The sequence below is a fragment of the Amphibalanus amphitrite genome, unplaced genomic scaffold (assembly GCF_019059575.1).
Source record: "Amphibalanus amphitrite isolate SeventyFive unplaced genomic scaffold, NRLGWU_Aamphi_draft 000071F_arrow, whole genome shotgun sequence".
Lineage (NCBI taxonomy): Eukaryota > Metazoa > Arthropoda > Thecostraca > Balanomorpha > Balanidae > Amphibalanus > Amphibalanus amphitrite.
The window spans coordinates 1031494-1052812 of record NW_024881567.1 but is presented as its reverse complement, the minus strand read 5'-3'; the positions used below and the strand labels follow the sequence as shown (position 1 = coordinate 1052812).

General features: G+C 47.0%; 1 protein-coding gene across 1 annotated transcript in view; it reads right to left on the bottom strand.

The window, feature by feature from the left end:
* Nucleotides 1-21319, bottom strand: part of LOC122379094 (aspartate aminotransferase-like) — a 250586-nt gene that overhangs the window by 131799 nt on the left and 97468 nt on the right. The window contains exon 3 of the mRNA XM_043361024.1: nt 11686-11820. Within this exon, the coding sequence (XP_043216959.1) occupies nt 11686-11820 (135 nt within the window). The remainder of the gene's footprint in view (nt 1-11685; nt 11821-21319) is intronic.

The following is a 21319-nucleotide window of genomic DNA, read 5'->3' as shown; positions in this document are numbered from 1 at the left end:
CAAAAACGATATCTACCTGGATATGACTTGTGCAATCCAACGTTTACTGGCATTTGACCTGTTACACAAAGACCATAAAACGTTTATCTTAGGTTTTGTCTCTTAGACACCCAGAGGGCAGGAAACCGCCAACCATTGTTCAGTTGGTTCGATTTTTTATGTGCTCCGATTTTGTCTCACAAACTTTACAAGCATTCAACATGAGCATAAAACGTTTGAGCTGTGGCTCTTGCGACATTAAGCGAGATGCGAAAAAAATACTCGCTATTATTATCAATCCTATCTTGAAATAAATAGTTTGACACTTTTCTAATTTGAAAATGTTTGAAAAAGACCTGTGGTCGAAATAAATATTACATTCTGTCAAGTAAAGTATATATTTGTACAGCATTAGTTTTGGTAATTATCGAGGAAAAAAGGCCGTGCTTTTACATTTTCTACTATTTATAAACATGTTCCTCGTACAAGCACTAACCTCATTAAATAGTTTGACACGTTTAATCAATTAGACATGCTGTTTAATCGACATATTATAATTATATGCTTGCCCGATTAGTCATTATGGCCCGATATTATCATTATGCTGGCCTGATTAGTCATCTGATACTACACGCTCGTCTTGACCTAGAAATGCAGAGACAACAGCAACAAATAATAAAAGAAAAGTACGAACCTCCACCATGCGCCTGTCTTCCTCCTCCGTCGTCTTCCGTTTTCTTCCACACTTATCATAGCGCGCTTTCAAACCCCTTTCCCCTTCCTGCTCATAACGGTGTTTCCACCGTCTGGCAGTAGTTAGAGCTACACCGAGAATCTCTGCCGCCTGCTTGACAGAGTGACCTTGATCGAAAAGGAAGATGAGCCTGCCCTTGTCAAGATCACTGAGGTGTGCCATCACGCTCACGTCGACGTCTAGCCGCACACACTCCACGCGGGCTGCGGCCGCACACTGCGGCTCTCCTTCCCCGGCTTTCCGCCCCACTCGGAACAGAAACAGCCAGGTCATGTCATTCCGTGACCCTCAAAGGATACTGTGCCGCATCACACTAATCGGTACACTCTCTGACACACCAGGCCTGCCCCGCCGTGGTCCAGCCTCGGTCCCGGTATGAGCGCGGATTCTGCGCTCAATAGTACATGCAGGTACTAGATGATCTCAGTCTGCAGCAGCTCGTACGCACGGCAACCCGGCCAGAATCAGGCACTCTTATTGACCACCTGATCGTGAAAAATGTTACAGACGTCAAGTCGGTCGCAGTGGTTCCTTGCAACTGGACCGATCACGACCTAGTCATCGCAGAGACATTTATTGGGCGAGAACGGCGTCGGCGGCCCTGTGTCACTATCAGAACGACGCGTTCTCTGGTGCCAGACGCATTATGTTTAGATCTGATCCTAGCTGATTGGACAGCAGTCACAGATGCTCAAGGATCTCAAGCCAAATGGAGAGCATGGCTTGAAGTATGGACGCCACTCATTGATTTGCATATGCCCAAGGTTACGATTAAACCAAAACACCCGCCATGTCCTTGGCTAAGGAACAATGCGGAATTGAGGGCCATCATGCGTGAACGGGACCTAGCACGAATCGCTCTACATTACAACCCGTCACAAGAGCTGAGAGATTTATATCGTACATGTCGAAACAAGGTGAAAAGCGCGTTCAGTCGAGCAAGGACGGCATTCTTCCTGTCATCTTTCAGGCGGTCACGTAATGAATCGTGGAAAGACATCAAAAGGTTTCTCATATCGTCCAAAGGCCAGGAAAATGCAAAAACAGGATCTGGTGTGGAGGCAGTACAGTGGGCTGACCGGCTGAACGCCCACTTCGCTGCTGTGGGCCCGAATGTCGCCGCAGAGCTTGAGTCAGAGCGGAGAGGCTCCGAACCTCTGCCCCCGCGTCCGTCCTGTGTAGTGAGTGGCTCATTCCGTGTCCGTCCTGCACCATCCTGAGGTTTTTTACGAATAGCGAAAAAAGGCGGCACGTAGTGCCGCCAGCTTTCCGGCTACCTTATGGACCATCCTTTGCGCAACTTTTGGCGAAAAAATGACCGGGTCAGGTCAGGTAACAGAGCTATGACGTCACAAAGGTAACAAGATCAGGCCGATTTTGCACGAAATCGTAGTTTTTCGTGCTTTTAACGATGATATCGGTTACACTTTGGCATTGTTTGGGTCAAAAGTGACTGACATGGCACTGACACACCCTCCATTGGCCTATGTAGGGTCAAGGTCAGGTCAGGTCTAGTTCAGGTCAGTGACCTGTGGTAACCTCTTGAAGTTTGACTTTCCGGCGGTAATTTTTGGCCCTGAATTCGAATCTGACGGCCAAATAAAGCTCGGGCACTTGGTTTATTGAGCGTCTCAGGGTCAAGGAGAAGTCGCCGACAGGTTAGATTACATTTCCGACCCCAACTGTCAGACGGCATTTTCGACCACCCGGGGCGCGAACGGGACCCCGCCGGCTTCCGGGCGCTGTGGCCCCGGAAGTTATCGCGTAAAATGTGACAAACTATACACCAAAATGCACCAAATTCATCCAGAAATACGATAGTGAAAATTCCATGACGATATCTGCCATAGCGGCGACGCTACAGGCGCGCAAAGTTAAAAATGCCGATTTTCCCGAACTTTGATCTTTAACCTGCCAAACCTAGGTCAAATATTGACCTATGGTCAAAAGTAATATGCGCAATCGCGAGCTCTCGTCGAGAGCAATACGCTGTTTTTCCGCTAAGCTCTACGACGACGCGTTTCAAAACGGCAGAAGGGGTTGTATCCCCCCCCCTCCACTGGAAAGGATGGCGAAATGCCGTCCACGGGCGAGGGTTAAATTTTTAAATTGCAAAGTTCTTAAGCGCCGATTCGGGCAACTTTCATAACGGTAATACCGAGGGGCACGCATTCGTGACGCATGCCCAATAAATGTGAATTGTTATGTCACATTGACGTTATGTTACCATATAGTTTGAAGAAACAAAAAGTCTAGTTCAGACAGAATGGCGGTGGCCATAGGGAAGTTGTGCCATTTTCGCTTATAGTTCGGCTCAGACTTCCGGTGAGATTTGTGCTTCCGGTACTTATTTGATAGGAACGGATTTTTTTTTAACCTTGAGCATTTTTGAGAAACATGGCAAACTTCCATTTATAGTTAATAAAAAGCGTGCTCATGGTCTGGAAGAGCAAGGTTAAGAGCAAGGAGCAAGGCCAAAACCATCAGGAGTTTTTCTATAAAACGTTGCGGTGAGAGAAAAGAGGGCGAGGAATTTAAGGACGATCCGAAACTACGTAACGGCACACCTTAAAACACAGAATCCTCTTTAATCGCATTCCTACAGAAAGGGGTCTTTCCCCGGCTGGTCGGCCATATTACAGTAATACACCGTTTCAACATGTCTGTGGCCTGCCTGTGTAGGGGAACAGCTATCTGCTGATACCCCCCGGGCCCGCTCCCCGCTAACAGCCACCGTGATCAGTGGACTTCAAGCAAGCCCAAAACTTTGCTTGAGAAATCATCCCAATATACACAGTACACACTAGAGGTGTCAATCGGAACCGAAAATTTTGGAATTCCGAAAATTTCCGAATTCCGATTCGGAAATCGGACGGACAAGTGACAAACACATCGGACATATTCGGAAAACTAGTTGAAAGTTACAAATTTCTTAAATAAGTTAAAGACCAAACTTATTTCCATTATCAATATCCAAATTGCAAAACATGTCATCAAAATTGGCAGGGAATAGGTGCTTCATACATCATTCACAATCATAGTGCAGAATGAACATAAACGTGATTGCATTTAGCGGGTAACCCTGAGTCAAATAAGGTAGGTACATACCCACATGTACTCTGCCAACTTTTAACTCTTGAAAATGTGTTTACAAGTAGCAATAGCCAATATGTGACATTGTTGTCAGCAAGCCCATCATTAGATAACACAGTTATGAATATTGAATATGATATAAAATTGACCTGTGGGAAGCACCAGACACCAAAGCAGTAAAGTAGGGAATCCAAAAATAGTTTTGCCTCACTGGAAAGTTAACAGAAAAGAGACTGAAGAAAATTGCAAATAGGTATCAAGGTGTGCCAAGTAGCACAAGAGTCTTACCTAGAACCTCCTATCATAAAAGTCATCCCCTTCTACCCCTTCCCCCCAAAATATCCGTGCCGAAATATCGAATACAATGCTACATAAAATATTAAAATATGCCGATAGCCTATCAATAAAATGATTACCAAAAGGTGATGAAATGCGGCGAAAGCGTCATTAACGTCACCTAAGGAAAGATGGCCTCCCGATTAGAATCGGAGGAGACAAAAAATGACGTCTAAAACAATTAATACAGTAATTTTGCTTTACAATTGCATTATTTTTGAAAAATTATGATAGTTTTAAATACATATTGAATTTAAATCAAACAATTAATGGTAAATGCACTTCAATAGGACAAATTCTATGATTATGACGTTATATTATTGATTTACTTTCACATCGACTCAAAGCCCGATACCATGTTCCATGCTACCGAGAATGGTAGCATGAAATGTGTTTTTCATTCTACCAAGGATTTATACAACTTCTTTTTGCTTGTGAATTTCAGTGAATTTGTGTTAAATCATAGCAGGTATTTTTATTTTTTGTGATCGCTTATTCTTTTGGATATTCAGAGATGTGTGGCTCAGTGAAGAGCACGTTTCTTCCAGATGTACCTATCTCACATGTTTCTTCTCACATGAACTATTTTGCTTTTGCAAGAAGAGTTCTATTTTACATCTCAACCAGTGCGATATAAGATGAAGATATGCATCATTATTGTAAGTGACTAGCTGCTTGCATTATTGCTGTATTGATTCATCATCAAGTGGCTTAGTGTAAGGGATGTGGCATGAAGTCAATATTTGAGAACGCAAGTTCAAAATAGTTGTGAGTTGGAGGGATATGCAATGTTTTGCATTATTCCTGCTTACTCAGCTTCAGTTGTAGGCTGTAGCACATTTTGAAGCAGAATAGGCTTGTCTCAATATGCTGTTCTTGTGTTGTATATCAGATTAGGCCTATTGCCCTAATGCCCATTCCCTACTCAGGGGCGTCGACACCGGTCCGACTTTTCCGACTAGTCGGACCACTTTTTCGACTAGGCGGTGCCCTGCTGTGGCTCGCGGGGGCCCCTGCTGCAGACCGCGGGGGCCCTACTGCGGCTCGAGGGGCCCTGCTAGAGACCGCGGGGGCCCTGCTGCGCCTCGACACCTGGGGGCCCCCACCGGTGGGGGCCCCCCCGAGAAAAAGTCGGACCAGTTTTCCTTACGCGTCGACGCCCCTGTCCCTACTGCATATGATATTGCTTCAACATTTTTAGTTTGCAATATTTTTAATTTTGCACTCAAAACCAGATGGCGGATCTGTTATTACGGAGCGAGCGAAGCGAGCACGTAGTCTTTCCTTAGGTTAACGGAAATTTCTGAGTATGAGCGGCCGTGGTCACGCTTTTGCGACGCTTATATCTCAGCAACCACTTGACCGATTTACACGCGGTAATTTTTGTAGGGTAGCTTCATTCCTTCTACCAAGTATTGGACTATTCCCGATGCATGTGGGTGACCCCTTATGCACGTGCCACGTGGAAAACGAGGAGGTGTCACTTTTGTAATTGTTGCAATATCTCGGTAACTACTAGGCCGATTGCGCTGGAAGTTGGCATGTAGGTAGGCACCCACTAGGCAATGCATATCTATGTGCCAGAGTTGGGGTGCTGCTGCACGTGCGCACGTGCAGGGGTCGATTCCAGATCTCGAGAACGGCTGGACCGATTGCGCTCAAATTTGGTACATGGTTAGGGACCGGTTAGTAGGGTGCCGTGCACAAGTCAGTTGGGACCCATTTTGCACGTGCGCACGTGCAGGGTGCCGCTTCCAGATCTCGAGAGCGGCTGGGCCGATTGTGCTCAAATTTGGCACATCGCTAGATACCGGTTAGTAGGGTGCCGTGCACAAGTCAGCTGGAGGTACCCCCTCGCGATTTCGCACGTGCGAGGCCCACCCTCTCGCTCGCTCCGTTAGTCGCCCCAAAAGGCGTTATACTGGTTTAGTTATCATGTGGTACATACAAACATAAACCTATAGATCAATTCCCCAACCCTCTCTTTCCATATCCAGCTTTCGGACAGTTTTCGGACAAATCCATGCCTTGGACATTTTTCGGACAAAAGTGAGCTAGGATTTTGGACATTGGACGGACATCGGACAAGAAATTTCTGAAATTGACACCTCTAGTACACACTGCCGCACTAACTCCGCGCGGGCTGCGACTGCATGAATCGCTCCCCTTCCCCGGCTCCCTCCCCCACTCGCGGGGAGGGAGGCCGGGGTGGCTGCCTTCCGTGCGGCGGCTGACCCAAGTTCACCAGACAGCAGCCGCCTGGATGGGATACTGTTCCGCAGCGCACTATCGGTACACTCTCTGATACACCAGACCTGTCCCGCTTCGGTCCCGGTATGAGCGCGGATTCTGCGCTCAATAGTACTTGCGAACGTCAGGTTTAGTCGGCCGGAGGAGGTCAAAGTTGACGTCTCCCAGCACGTAGATAGGCTTGCCGGTACCCACGGCATAAGCCAGCTGAGACTGCAGTTCGTCCAGAGCTGCAGAATCTGACGCGCTCGGTGGTCGGTAAGTCACCCCAACCAGCACTGTGTTTTTGCAGCAGACACTGATCCACGCCGACTCCAGTGACGAGGGGCTGCTCGTCGGTACCAACATTGTTTCAACGCGAAGGCTCTCTCGGTATATTATGCACACCCCACCGCCTCTGAAGCTGGCTCCGTCCCTCTCACGGTCACGGCGAATTATGTTGTAGCCAGGGAATATCAAAAAGTCATTGCTCACTTGGGGTGACAGCCAGGTTTCACTAACACATAAAATATCTAATGACCATGTGCCTAGCATACTCGCAACATCATCAATAGACGGGAAAAGAGATCTGGCGTTAACGTGACCAATACGGAGTCCAACATTACTTTTCTTCTGTTCTGTTGCTGTTCCAGTTACCGATGCTCTAGAACTGCCTCGTTTCACTCTAAAAAAAAACCCTGAACTTCGCTGAGCACTAGCTGAGCCACATTTCTGGCCACTTCTGCAGTCAGCTTTAGGCCAGTCTTGTTGATCCCTCCATATTTGCATTCCATCAGTCTCTCTCGTACACCTTTTTACGCCCAATTTAGGCGGAAGTGCACACATTTCAGTAATAGTGCAGGTGATTTCGACGGTTCGGCATAGTGCCTTCATATATTGAATCGCGGCACGATATTCGTCATTGTGCACCCCACTCCGTCATAGTGCAGATAAAAGTGGCTCAGGTTAGACATATTGGACTTAGTGCAAATAATAATTCGTCAGGTTAATTCAAATTCGACATACGGCATGTGCTTACGGCAACGTTCAAATAAATCCAGCACGGTATAAATAAGCGATTATGTAAACAAATCTCACCTTCCTACGCAACTTAAGCCCTCAGCAAAGCTCTGGAGCTAATGAAGAATGTGGGATGTCACGTGAACGTGAAATGCGCTACACCTTTTTACGGCCAAATATAGAAATAGTGCACACAGTTCAGTATAATAGTGCAACCGATTTCGACAGTTCGGCATAGTGCACCTCTAGTTCGGCCAAGTGCATGATATTCGGTAATAGTGCACACGTTTCAAATGAAGAGCAATCAATTTAGAAGATGGTGCGTTCAAATTCAATGAGCCGTAGGTTCAATTTCGTCATAGTGCACGGTTTCGTCATGTGGCCTGATAGTCGGCGTCCAGCAAAGCGATTTAGGCGATGTTCAAGTGAATTCGCTGCTGGATTGGGAAAATATTTTTGAAAGCCCCTATCTGCCTGTCAAGAGTAGCGTGAATCTTGGTCAAAAACCTGCTCAAATGCAGTTTCAGCTCTCAGGAATTAACTTATCATTAGTCTCGCTCTAAGAACTCGGTGACACGGTCGAGTGGCGGTCACGTGGCATTCAGGGCTTCTGAATCGGGTGCATAACTTCGTTGCTGGTTCAAAAAGATCAGAAATGCTATGGATTCTTGTTATCGCCTTTCAGCATCATGGCGAATTTGATTGAACAAAGCCGAAAAAATATTGCTCATGCCGAATATATAAGCACCCGACGAATTATGTGCACTATGTCTTATATGATTGAAGCTAAGGCACCCAGATGAAACATTAAATACCCTCTACCTTTTGCATCCAGAGCAGTGCAGCTGGCTACTTGACTTTTTTGCGTTGCTGACTGACTACGAGTGTCATTGGAGGCTCAGGTAGCGTGAAATGTCAAATAAAAATTGTTATTACTTATTTATGCAATGCCGTGTTACTGAACAGTGCCTAAATTACATGCGGGACCCCGAAATTGAAACGATCTGACGAATAATGTGCGATATGTCTAATATGCCTGAACCTGGGTCACTTTAAACCTGCACTATGACGAAATGGCTGCAATATGGCGAATATCGTGCCGCGATTCAATATATCAATGCACTATGCCGTACTGTCGAAATCGCCTGCACTATTTTTGAAATGTGTGCACTGCCGCCTAAATTGGGCCTTTTCATTACATTCATTAAAATCTCATTAATTTTCATTAGCAGTAAAATTTCAATAATTTAGTAAAATTTCATTAGCAGCTTGTTTGAACAGCACCACGCTACACTTGATGAACAGCAAGAGCGTTGTCAAAAATATTTTCTAGATGGGGCACCGAATTCGCTTGAAGGTTAACTAAATTGCTCTGCGGTACGCCGAATACCAATGCATATGACGAAGCAATGCACTCTGGCGAAACTGAAATCGCAACTACTGAAAATGAATGCATTCTCTTTTAAATTGCTTGCACTGTTTCGGAGCCGTGTGCACTATTACTGAATTTCATGCACTCGGCCCAAGAAGCGGTGCACTATGCCGAACTGTCGAAATGGTTGCACTATTTCTGAACTGTGTGCACTATTTCTATATTTGGCCGTAAAAAGGTGTAGTTCCAAGTATCTAGCACCTTCACACTTGACGAGCTGTTTTATACTGTCATTCAGCTCCTGAACTTTGCGTGTCATACTGGGACAGACATCACGTCTCTCTATGACCGAACAGATCGCTACATCAGCGACTCGAGGGTTCTTCTTGACCTCAGAGACGAGCAAACCGAGTTCTTCTACGATGTAATCTGTACTTCGTGTGAGCACATCTTCTTCGCCAGTCATGACAACTATGTCAGTTTTCTTAGCCTTGTTAATGCGTACAAGTTCGTCAACATGGTGTCTAACATCACTGATCGTAGCCTTAGTCTGGGAGTAGAAGTGTACACATTCCTCAAACTCGAACTCTTCTCTGGCAGGGTATGAGACTCGACGCACATTAGGCCTGTACACATTCAGCTGTTGTGCTGTTGTCAGCTGAAATAGGCTCCGCCCACCGCTTCTGGCTGACGGAACTGTATACATTTGGTTGATGAGAAATGTCAGCACTGGCTGACTGCTCACAAATATGGCGTTGTAAACAAATATTTCGTCTCATCTTCATGTTCTTTATCAATACAATACTTAAGCAGTTAGATATATTATCAAAATATTTACTGACAATGTGCGAAAGTAATAAGTATTTTTCTTGTATCGACAATTAATTATGAAACCAAATATATGTGAATAGCGCCAACATGGTGTCCAAATTTCATTTATCTGCAGTGCTCAATAAAAATCTGGCACGTGATTTGCTTTCATGCGCCACTACCAGTGTCTAAATGCGTCATTTATGGCTTTTGCTGACGGCTCGGCATCTCTGCACTTGCTTTCTCGTAGCAGCACAGCCCGTCAGCCCATGCTGCCGGCAGCAGAGAGGTGACGTCATGTTGCATGTGCAACATAACGTCATCAATTTTTCAGCCAATAGTGTGAGTGATTTTTGGCTGGCAACAGCACAGCAGCTGAATGTGTACAGGCCTATAGTCACCTCCGAGCAGCAGTGCACCACGAGGTCTTAAGCCTGTGGCCTTTCTCTTGCGTCTGGACGTGACTACAGTCCAATCACTGTCACTGCTGGATGTTAACTCTGAGGGGACCGCATCCATCTTAAAGGGACTATCCCACCTTCTAAAATGTTGTTAAAACCAGTTAAATTGTGCCCGACTTTATAGATTGGATGACCAGGAACACGGTTCTGGCATTTATTTTTCATTAAACATCTTAGGCTTCCCATATTCCAAACACAAACTTTCAAATATGTGACGTCACAGCCCAAAATTACCTCCTTCCCCAGGCCACATTACTGTCATAAAGCTGATTCTTTTTACTCTGTAGGCACCACAACAAAGTTCAGACCAAGTTTTAAGCGATTTTTCAACGAACAAACCCATTTAAATCAGAATGACTAAACGAGGTGACGTCACACTAACGGTCGCTCCATGTTGAAGATAGGGCCTTGTACAAGGCCCATTTTCAAATGAAGGGAACGAATTTCTTCAACACCAAGAGGCCGCGGGGGTTGCAACCTAGATAGATAGTGGTTTCTGAACCTCGCCGCAAACTTGGCTATCTCAACTCAAACCCCATGTTAAAGGTGGGATAGTCCCTTTAATGCTTGGCTCCTTTTCGTTGCCCCGCTGACTTCTCTGCTCTGTGGCGTTTGGTTCAACTTCGATTACAGTTGCGCTCGGTTCGATCCTTTTCACCTCCTTGTTCACTGTTTGAGCTAGTTGAGCCGAACCTTCCTCAAGGGCGTTACATTTCACTTCAATGTCTTTAAGGCGTTTCCCCAACCTTTCCATTTCTTCAAAAACACCGCGCATCATAGCGTTCATGTCAGATGATAGCTGTTCTGCGATCTCCTTGACTTTACAAGCGACGCGTTCTTCAACTTCAAGGCTAATAATTTTCCTCAGATCAGCCATACTCATGGAGACTTGACAATCATTCATCTTTGATTTGATGGTGTCTGCCTTTGCAAATGGCAAGTTCCGGGCTCAATTGCAACGCAAAGATCTTTCTTGAAGATCAGCGCGAGACCGACGGTGAAAAATCGAGAGCTGTTCGACACCGATAGTAAGTAAATTTTTAAATAACTAGGCCAAAAAATCCTTAACTTTGCAAGCTTATATTGGTCAGCTACTTTATCTATCGTCAATGCAAATACATCTAGACTTATCTGCGTGAAATTAGGAACAAATTCATATGCATATTGAGTTAGGGTATGACTCGGAAACGCTAATACACGCAAAAATATTGGAGCTCTTCGAGACACGTCTGACAGTTCCAAATACGTCGTCGTAATTCATGTTGTATATACCCTGGATGAAATGGCACAAAGCAAGGCCGTATATAGGAGGTAGAATGGTTAGCCGTTTGTTTACATCGGTGACCTTGACAGATGACGTCAGCGGGTGTCTACCAATCTTCGCCAATATTAATCTTCCGAGGATTTTATACCCTAAGGCAGTTTGATATTAACCTTTAGGCTCCCTTAGAGCCTAAAAAAAGATAATTTACTGCACAACAAAGTCATAAAAATCCACAAAACCTTGACACCCCGTGACGTCATCTGTCTCCTGAGCCCTCCCTATGTGGCAGCATAGAACCGTAACCCCCTGGCACAAAGCAGCCAATTTGCTTTCAATCTGATGTGGAATAGGTACCCCAAGCACTGACCTCCGTTGAAGACACTCATGGTTAGATAAAGGAGCTCCTTGGAGCCGGGGCCGACGAGCATGTAATCGGCATCCAGCTGGATGTGGTCGTGTCGTAGGTGAAAGTCGCAGATGGCCCGGCGCAGCTCCGGCAGACCTGGCGGCACACCCGAGTTCTATAGCCTTGGACACACCGGACACACCACCAGTATACAGTGCAGGGTGTCCCTGAAGTTCGTTCTCACATTATACGAGTATTTGCATGTAAAACAGAGTATATAGCGTTTTGATCAGGGGGGGGTCCGTCCCTTTACCGGGCCATAAGCGGAAAATCGCTACCAAATGCTGCCAACATGACGTCACTGGGATGGTCGAAAGCTGATTGGTCGCTGAGATTCAGGCGATGCTGTCAATTCTGGCGCACCGGCGTAGTGTTTTCCAGCCGTTGCGTGTAGATGTAGATGTAGATCGGGGTATAGCCTTTGTAACGGCACCCCTTTGTAACGGCACCTTTGTAACGCAGCCGTTGCGTGTATTGTTATACAGAGTTTGAATATTGTTTATTTTATAATAATATCACTTTTTATGTGTTTGAAGATCGGAAAAGCATACACATAAGTGGCATTCACACACTTGTCTCAGAGATCATGAAGAATGACCAGCTTCAGCAGTTCAGCTCAGGTATTCAATTCAACTGTATAAGCATGAGTATCATAGGCAGAGCAGCCACGTTTCAGTCCAACCCGGCTTAACCATTTTTTTTTTGTCATTTTTGGCTTTCAAAGGGAGCGTGATAAACTCATATTAATCCGGCAGTTGCTGGGGTATTTCGCCACCCACCGTTTGCGGGGGGGGGGGCGTTAAACGCCCCCAGCCGATAACTCGAGAACCAATAGGCGCAGTGAAACGCACGAGGCGGCAAACGAAAGAACGCGACGAGACGCTTCAGATGAGACTTTAAAGTTGAATTTTGAGGTCACAGGTCGGGTCAAGGTCAGGTCAAACACCTGAAACCGGGCTTTTAGTAGCATGGACTTCAGGACTTCGCAATGGGCGCCTCTCGTCATAAACTCTGTCAAAACGGTGCACAATCAATCATATAAGGCCTACAAGAGTGTCAGCTCCATGTAGGGGTCAGTCAAGCATAGGTCAGGGTCAAGGTCAGGTCAACCGGGTACGCACATATCCCCGAAAATCAAAACTGATATTCGCAGCCTGTGACACACGTTTTATGTGTAATTTGGGGCGTAGAACACGATGCTGACATTCATTTTATCATATGTGTACGTGTTTGGCTCAAAAAGTTCGACTTTAACCCGCGCCCTGCTGGGGGGGTGTTTGAACACCCCCCCTTGTGGTTTTTCGCGAATATCTAAAAAACGGCGGCGCGGAGCGCCGCCGTTTTTGGTACACCTTATCATACATCAATTCTACACATGTTGTGAAAATTTCAGACCAAGGTCATTCAAGGTCAGGTCACCAGGTCACTTGAAGTGACCTCACCTCATAAAAACTTTCAATGTCTGTCATAGCTACACCGAGTGACCGATCGCTTTGAAACTTTCAGCGATTGCTAAGAGCAATAGCATGCACAAAATGTATATCTCAGAATTTTGATATCGATGACCTAAGGTTAGGTCAATTTTGCGACCTCCCCATTATAAGTCAATGGGAGAAAATTGAAATGCGCCTCTTTTGGATGAAAGACATTATAAACACTCCCAAACACCGAATTACAAGTGGTTTAGACACACCGAACTTGAAAATGGTGTCCGTGACCCTTGTTTATGCCCTGAGGTCATCTTAGGTCACGAATGGTATCTAACAGTTTTTCGCAAATAACTTTTGATAGAGGCATGCTAGAGCGCTGAAAACGCCTTAGATGTGTTCAGCTCGACGATATGGATCGACTGATATGCAACATGACCCTTTCCGGTCAGGTCATGACCTTGACCTGAGGTCAAATTTTCAAGTTGACCTTTCAAGGTCAAGTCATAGTTCATTCGATGCGTCTTGACGAGAGGAACACGATGCCGGTAAAAATAAGCTCGTACAAGGCTTGGGTCAAAAGTTATTGCAGAAAAACTGTTTCCGAAAAAATCGGCTATTTTTGCAGTTTTTGCCCCCTGCAGGCAAAACCGTTGACGTTAGGTCAAATCTGAGAGAATTGCTCAGAAAGGGCGTTAATAGGGCTATCGAATGCGCTTTTCCGCGGCGCTGTAGCTCTATTGGTTCCCGAGTTATGCGTTGGCTTCTTGGAAATTTTCGACATTCGACCTGGAAATCGGCGAAATTTTGCCTTCAATGGCCTCTGGTGACCTGACCTTTGACCTGACCAAAAAATTGACCGAAGTGATTTCGTCATTATTTTTGACGCTCTTTCGAACGCCGCCTTCCGCGTATCGCTACGTGGCCCAGGAGCCGAGTTACAAGGGGGGGTGTTCAAACACCCCCCCCCCCCAGCAGGGCGTGGAAATCCAGGACCCCCAGCAGGGCGCGGGTTAATGCATCTATCATGGTCGCGAAGTAGTCACGAGAAATTGCCAAGATTCAGTTCACGATTTTGGAAAATGCGGAACGATAATCAATAATCGAAGATAGCCATTTGATTGTTCATGGTATTGGCAGTCTAATGGCGTTTACGGCATGTCTGTATGTCTATTCTGTGATTTTATATGATTTTTTGAACATATACCGTTTTTGGTCGAAAACTCAAAAATCATGACGTCACTAAAACCTCGATATCTCAAAAAAATTCCAACCGATTTTTTTGAAACTTTGTCACAATAAACTTCAACAAATTCCCTACAGGTACCAAAAATTTGGCGCGCCTGCGGCGCGCCGTTTTTATGCTATGGCCCGGCGAAAAAAGTAGGGGCGTTTAACGCCCCCCCCCCCAGGAACTCGCGGTTAAGTTGTAAAATGCCTTAGCATTGTTGAAAAGATAATGAGAAGGAGCTGGAATAGTTGTAAATTCTTTCGGAAGTGGCTAGCTTCTATAAATATTAATACTTTGTGAAAATAACTACTTATTTGTAAAATAAAATAGCATCAAATAACAAATCAATCTATGTTTACCTCCCACACTGGAAAAAAAAAAATCACACACTGTCAAAGCGTCAGGGGCTTTCGTGTTTCAAAATTCAGCACGAGCGATTTCTCACCAATTTTTTGGCACATCTTGCGTGCAGAGTTGAAGCTTATTGTTACTTCTTTTCAATATTGGTTGTTGCCACATTTTATCATCTGTATCTAAACTTTCAAATTTTTGGTGAAAATTTTGAATCTAAAAGAATTTCTGACATGCTTATTGCTGAAAATCCCATTCTTGTTTATGTAAAAGTTATGTAATTGACATTTGCTAACTAAACAAGCTCGTCGTCCTTGTCTATATATTGGTTTCTATTTATACCACCTGTGGTACTACTAATTTCTGTTTGTTGAGACTATTTACCTAATGCATTTGCTTCATATGATTTTATACGCAGACGCAACTGTGCATGGAACAGTAATGCCAGACTCAAATTCAAAATATTAACGAAATAAATTGTGTTATTTGCTTATTTCACCTGAATTCTGAGTCAGGCCTGCAACCAATACATAAATATAAAATAGGTACATGTTTTGAGACTTCATGTCAGCACATAAAAAAGGCAGTCAAAGAAAAGTCACTTTTGAGACATTGATTGTTTGCTTGCCATCGCCTAGTGAAATGTTTTCATGTTGCATTGTGTTAATAAACTTGGTAATGTTTTTTGCAGGTCCGGGGCTGGTCCTCTTGACGGCGTGCAGGAGAGCGAGGAGTGGCTACCTGCACACACCTGCACATAACAGCACAATGACTGGCACCGAGCTGAGGGCATAAAATCACATCATATCGACTTCAGCAAGGGCGCACACAAGGGGGGGCACACGGGCCCGTGCCCCCCCCATTCGAGTTGGGGGGCCCAACTCGAAGGAAGGGGCCCATTTGAGGCGGCCGAAGGCCGCCTCAAATGGGCCTCTAACAAGATATCTTGGCTCGCTACGCGTCGCGTTGGCCATAAAATGATTGAGGAGAAAATTTGGGACCGATTGGTGTTCGTCCCGTGTTGATCGGACGTCTAGAAGCTTAGATATTCGCGAAAAACTTGTTGAACTTGCCAGAATACCTGCCAGCTTGCTGTATCACCTGCTACTTGGTAATGTACTGAAAACTTGCTAATGTAGGTACTGAAAACCTGCCAAAGTACTTGGTATTTACTTGCCTAAATACCGCAAAGAACTTGTTCTAAAACACTTGGCATTTACTTGCCTAAATACCGCGAAATACTTGTTATTTTCCGACGTTTAAATCAGACAACGACCAATGAACTGTTGAATGTGCCTTTGTCTCAGATGGTTTTGCTAAATTGTCATTGAATTGCTTGCAATTTAAGTAGAACTTCCCACAAATTTGAAATGTGTAACATCTACCTAAATTTCCCAACTCGTTTCTCGCGTCCTACCTATTCTAGGGTAACATCCGCGTCTCGTGAGCTGGTGGGTGGTTATAACGGAATACCCTGCACGGTGAACAGCTTGCGAGTTTCGCAGCGGTGCGATTGCTGGGGCTTATCGCTGACTGAAAAGGGTAAATACAGTAAATACAGATGGCTGTGTTGGCTTCCTTTGCTTTTGCCCAACATTCAGCGTTGGAATTGTGGCTTTGCCGTCCCTCTTATTAAAGTTATCTAAATTTTTGTAGATTCGTCAGGTTAGACGCGACGCGCATAGCGATATCTCTCTAGCGGCCGCCGATGGAACTACCTCGCACTGCCGCACGGGCCGGCCGACTGCGCAGGTGGCAGCACCTGCACCGACTGGGCATTTACGGCGGCCGGCCGGCCGCCGGCTCGGCGAATTTCTCCGGGATGGAGGGACCGCCATCGAGTTTGTCACGTGAATCAGCCGCATTCCTGTGACTGAAGCCAATGCTTAAGAGATATGTGGTTCCGCGGCTATCTCGCAGGCCCTAAGAGAAAAAGCTCGCTGCAAAAACTGAGCACTTGAAAAAACCCGCAAACCGACGCAAATAGAATAGTTATACTAATCCTTAGACCACCGAAGACCGAGTACAAAGGGCCCTCAAATGGCCTTAAAGGGCCCTCAGATTGTCTCAAAAGGCCCTCAGATGGCCTCGAAGGGCCCTCAGTTAGCGTCATAGGGCCCTCATCTGGTGTCAAAGGGCCCTTAGATGGTGTCAAAGGGCCCTCAGATGGCCTTAAGGAGCCCTCAGATGACCTCAAAGGACTCTCAGATGGCCTTAAAGGGCCCTCATATAGCCTCAAAGGGCCCTCAGCTAACGTCAAACGGACGTCAGAAGGCCTTAAAGGGTGTCAAAGGTCCCTGAGCTGGCGTCAGAGGGCCATGCCCTTGCGTCAAACGGCTCTCCGAAGGCTCTAAAGAGTCCTTTGCTGGTGACAGAGGGCCCCCAGCTGGTGCCAGATGGCCCCCAGCTGGCGCCAAATGGCCATCAGAAGGTCTCAAACGGTCCTCAGCTGGCGTCAAGCGGCCCTCAAAAAGCCTCAAGGGGCCCTTAGAAAACCTCAAGGGGCCCTTAGAAGACCTCAAGGGCCCTCAGAAGGCCTTAAAGAGCGTCAAAGGGCCTTGAGCTAGCGTCAGAGGGCCCCCCAGCTAATGCCAGAGGGCCCTGAGCTAGCGTCAAACTTAAAGTGCCCTTAGCTGGTGTCAGAGGGCCCCAGTTGGTGTCAGAGGGTCATCCATTGGCGTCTAATGGCCATCAGAAGGCCCAAAAACACGTTCCTCAGCTGGCGTCCAACGGTCCTCAGCTGACGTCAAGAGGCCCTCAAAAGGCCTCAAAGGCCCCTCGACTGCTCAAAGGGCCCTTAGAAGGCCTCAATGGGAACTCAAGAGACGTTAAACGGCCCTCAAAAGGCTTGAAAGGGCCCCCTGCTGATGGCAAAGGGCTCGCACCTGAGTCAATAAGAGCCTTGTCAAAAAAACGGACCTGAGAAACCTTGCCGGCCCTTCTGCGGGACTCCTACACTTACCTGAGTGGCCCCCGTTTACTGAGGGGCCCTGGTTATTGATGGGGTTCCTCGTTACTTAACGCCTGGTTACCAGAGGGGCCCATGGTTACCTGGTGGGCCCCTGATCAATTGAAAACACCTGGTCATCTGAAACGCCCCTGATTACCTAAAGGGCCCCTAATCGCTTGGATTCAGTGACATAGCAAGGGAGCGAGGGGGTACGTGCCCGTTCTCGGGTTCAGGGTTCCTTCAAAACCGAGGGGCCCTACGGCGCCAGTTGGTAGCAGAGGGTTCGCGCTGGCCGCACTTCAACTCGAAAGGACACCACAGGGCTTGTGGGGGCACGTTATTGGCTCCTATGTAGCCACAATTATCTTCATAAAGGCCCAATGCCGGTTTCTGAGAGACCTCGCCGGCCGCTCAGGGCCCTAGTAACGGCCAACGAGGGATTGGCTGCTATGGCTCCACATCCGTCTGTGATAGACACACGGTCCACACCAGTGTTTCTAAAGGCACCCTGTATCAAGTTGTGATAAACAGCTATGAGAATCGGGACGAGACTGTATTTACTGAATGCATCATAAGTAAGATTATTTTAGTATCACGAGCTATTTCGTGTTTCACACTATTTCGTGAGGCTCCGCCCGGAGGGCGGATCCACGATACATCTCCCTCCTTTGGCGAGACGGACGTCACGGTCCGAAGCATCTTCCGCTGCGGGTCACTCTGGGAGAGGACGATTTCACCTCCTCATGACCATCTGAAGTCGTTGTCCTGTTGTCGGCTCTGCTCCGAGTGTAAGACCGCCTTTCGTTCGGAGGTCTGGTCTCTTTGGTCTGGATGCTTCTCGGCGGAGTGAGTGCCCTTTGTGCTGGAACCTTCAGGTCACGACGCGACGGATGAGACTGCAGCAGAGCTGGTGGGTGTGCCGGGCTCATCGATCTTGTTGCAGCGCGGGCTGGTGCTGGAGGCGGAGAGCGCTGGTGCTTGGGCTCTTCATGCTCACAGAGCTTTAGATGACAACGGTTGCGTCGGTAAGTAGCTCCTCCGCTCTGTACTATGTAGCTTCTTGGGCCTGCTTTCTTGAAAACCTTCGCTGACGCCGACCAGTCTGATTCTTTGTCTGTCTTCATGCGAACATTGTAACCAGGCTTGAGATCTGGAAGTAGTCTAACCCCATTCCGCTGGTTGAAGTACTTTTCCATCTTCCTCTTCCCCTCTTCATCCTTCTCACGAGCTGCTTGATACTCATGTTGCTCGGCTTGTGCCACCGGAAGTCTAGTTTGCAGGTTGCGTCCCATGAGCAGTTTTGCAGGCGAACAGCCAGTAGCCTCTATGGGGGTAGCTCTATAGTTTAGGAGAGCCAAGTGCCAGTCTTTTTGCTTTAGGATCCACTTAGCGGTGCGTACCGCACGTTCAGCAGCTCCGTTGGACGACGGGTGGTGTGGATCAGTCACACGATGTTGAAAACCGTAGGACTTCCTGAACTCCTCGAATGCCGCAGAAGTAAACTGTGTACCTCCGTCGGTTGTCAGAAGATCTGGAATCCCGTGCTGACTAAACAGTGTTTTTAGACACGCTATCACGCCTGTGCTGCATACATTGGTAAGGCGCTGGATCTCCAAATATCTGCTGAAGATGTCGATGGTTACCAGCCAGATGGAACCACCAGAATGGCATATGTCTGCTGCCACGTGGGACCACGGCTTCTCTGGAACTGGTATGGAGATGAGCGGCTCCTTGCGCTGTTTGGGTGAGTTGATTTGGCAGAAGGAGCACTGCGTCACATAGATCTTCAGATCATTGCTGATTTCAGGCCACCAGACAGATTGTTCTGCTCTTTCTCTTGACTTATGCAGTCCAAAGTGTCCATCGTCATGCAGACGTCGCAGCATCTCTTTCTGAAGCGTTGGCGGAATCACGAGACGCCTGCCGTGCATCAGAAGCTTTCCGAATGTGGTGTAGATAACAGTGAGCTGTCCTCTTGCAGCAAAGTATTCACTAAGACTGTGGTGCTTCAGTCCTTCCTTCCAGCCGCTGAGTGTTTGTCTCACTACTTGTTGGAGTACGCTGTCTGCTGCTTGGGCTTCGCTGATTTCTTTCAGACGCTGCTGGGTGGCTGGAAGCGCTTCGTATATCATTGCACAGTACTGGTGGACCTCGCTGACCATGACGGAGCTTGTTTCGTCCTCCTTGGTGCGATCTGGGAATCTTGAAAGAAAATCCGGAAGAACATGCTGTTTTCCTGGGACGTAGCTGGCGCGGGCATTGTACGTCATCAGTCGCATCAGGAGGCGCTGACATCGGAGAGGTGCCTCTACCAGATTCCTCGAGTTGATTAGAGGAATCAGAGGCTTGTGGTCAAGCTGAAGCTCAAACTCAGGCAAACCCGCCAGAAACATATGCATTTTCTCGCAAGTCCAGGTGGCCGCCAGAAGCTCTTTTTCTATCTGCGCCCATTTTCTCTCTGTTTCTGTCATCGTTCTGCTGCAGTATGCTACTGGCTTGAGCTCCTTACCATGTCTTTGTAGTATACAGCCTCCCAAACCATAGCTGCTGGCATCGGCACTGACAACGGTTGCTTTTGTCGGGTCATAGAAGGCCAGCACGGGTGCTGATGTCAGCAGATGCTTCACTCTGTCCAGTGCATCCTGCTGTGCCGCTGTCCACATCCAAGCAGTATCTTTCTTTAGCAGATCATAGAGCGGTCGTAGGTTTTCTTGGATGTTAGGCACGAATCTGCCTAGATAGTTGATCATGCCGAGGAGCGACCGCAGCTCTTCAATGTTTCTGGGAGCCGGGAGGTTTGTGATCGCTTCTACCTTCTCTTCGTCGGGCTGGATGCCGTGCTTGCTGATCCGGAGACCCAGGGGGCCAGGAACTTGATTTCTTCTTGCTTCAGCTGGCACTTCTTCTTGTTTAATCGCAGTCCTGACTCTTCGATTCTCTTCAGGACATCTTGCAGACGGACGTCGTGTGTGCTGTCATCGCCGTAGCATACGATGTCGTCCATGTAGCACAGGACGCCAGGTAGGTCTTTCAGCATCTCATGCATTTTCCGCTGAAAGCATTCGGGCCCCAGGCTTATGCCCATTGGCAGTCTAGTGAAGGCCTTGCGTCCGAAAGGAGTGATAAAGGTGGTGAGCAGTGAGCTTTCAGGGTCAAGCGGCAGTTGAAAGAAGCCTGAGGAGGCATCCAGTTTTGAAAACATAGTCGCGCCGTTGAACTTTGAAGTGAGATCTTCCAGTGTTGGAATTGGGTACACTTCTCTTTTGATGGCTTGATTCAGTTTCTTGTAGTCAACGGTGATCCTCACTCTGTCGTCGGCTTTTTGAACCGGCACCATAGGCGCGCACCAGTCAGTGGGCTCGGTCACTGTCTCCACGATGCCTTGCTGTTCCATGCGCTCCAATTCTCGCCTGACTCCCTCTAACAGAGGAATTGGAATTTTCCGTGCTGTATTCACAGCGCTAGGCACTGCGCCTTCAGCGAGCTTTATGGTGATTGGAGTAGTCTTCATCAGCCCCGTTTCTCCAAACACGCCTTCACTGATCTTGCTGACTTAATGAAAAAAGTTAATGAATTGGCATGAAAGTGATGTCGCTCGGTTTAGAAAGAGCGAAAACGAACATCTACCAAATTTCA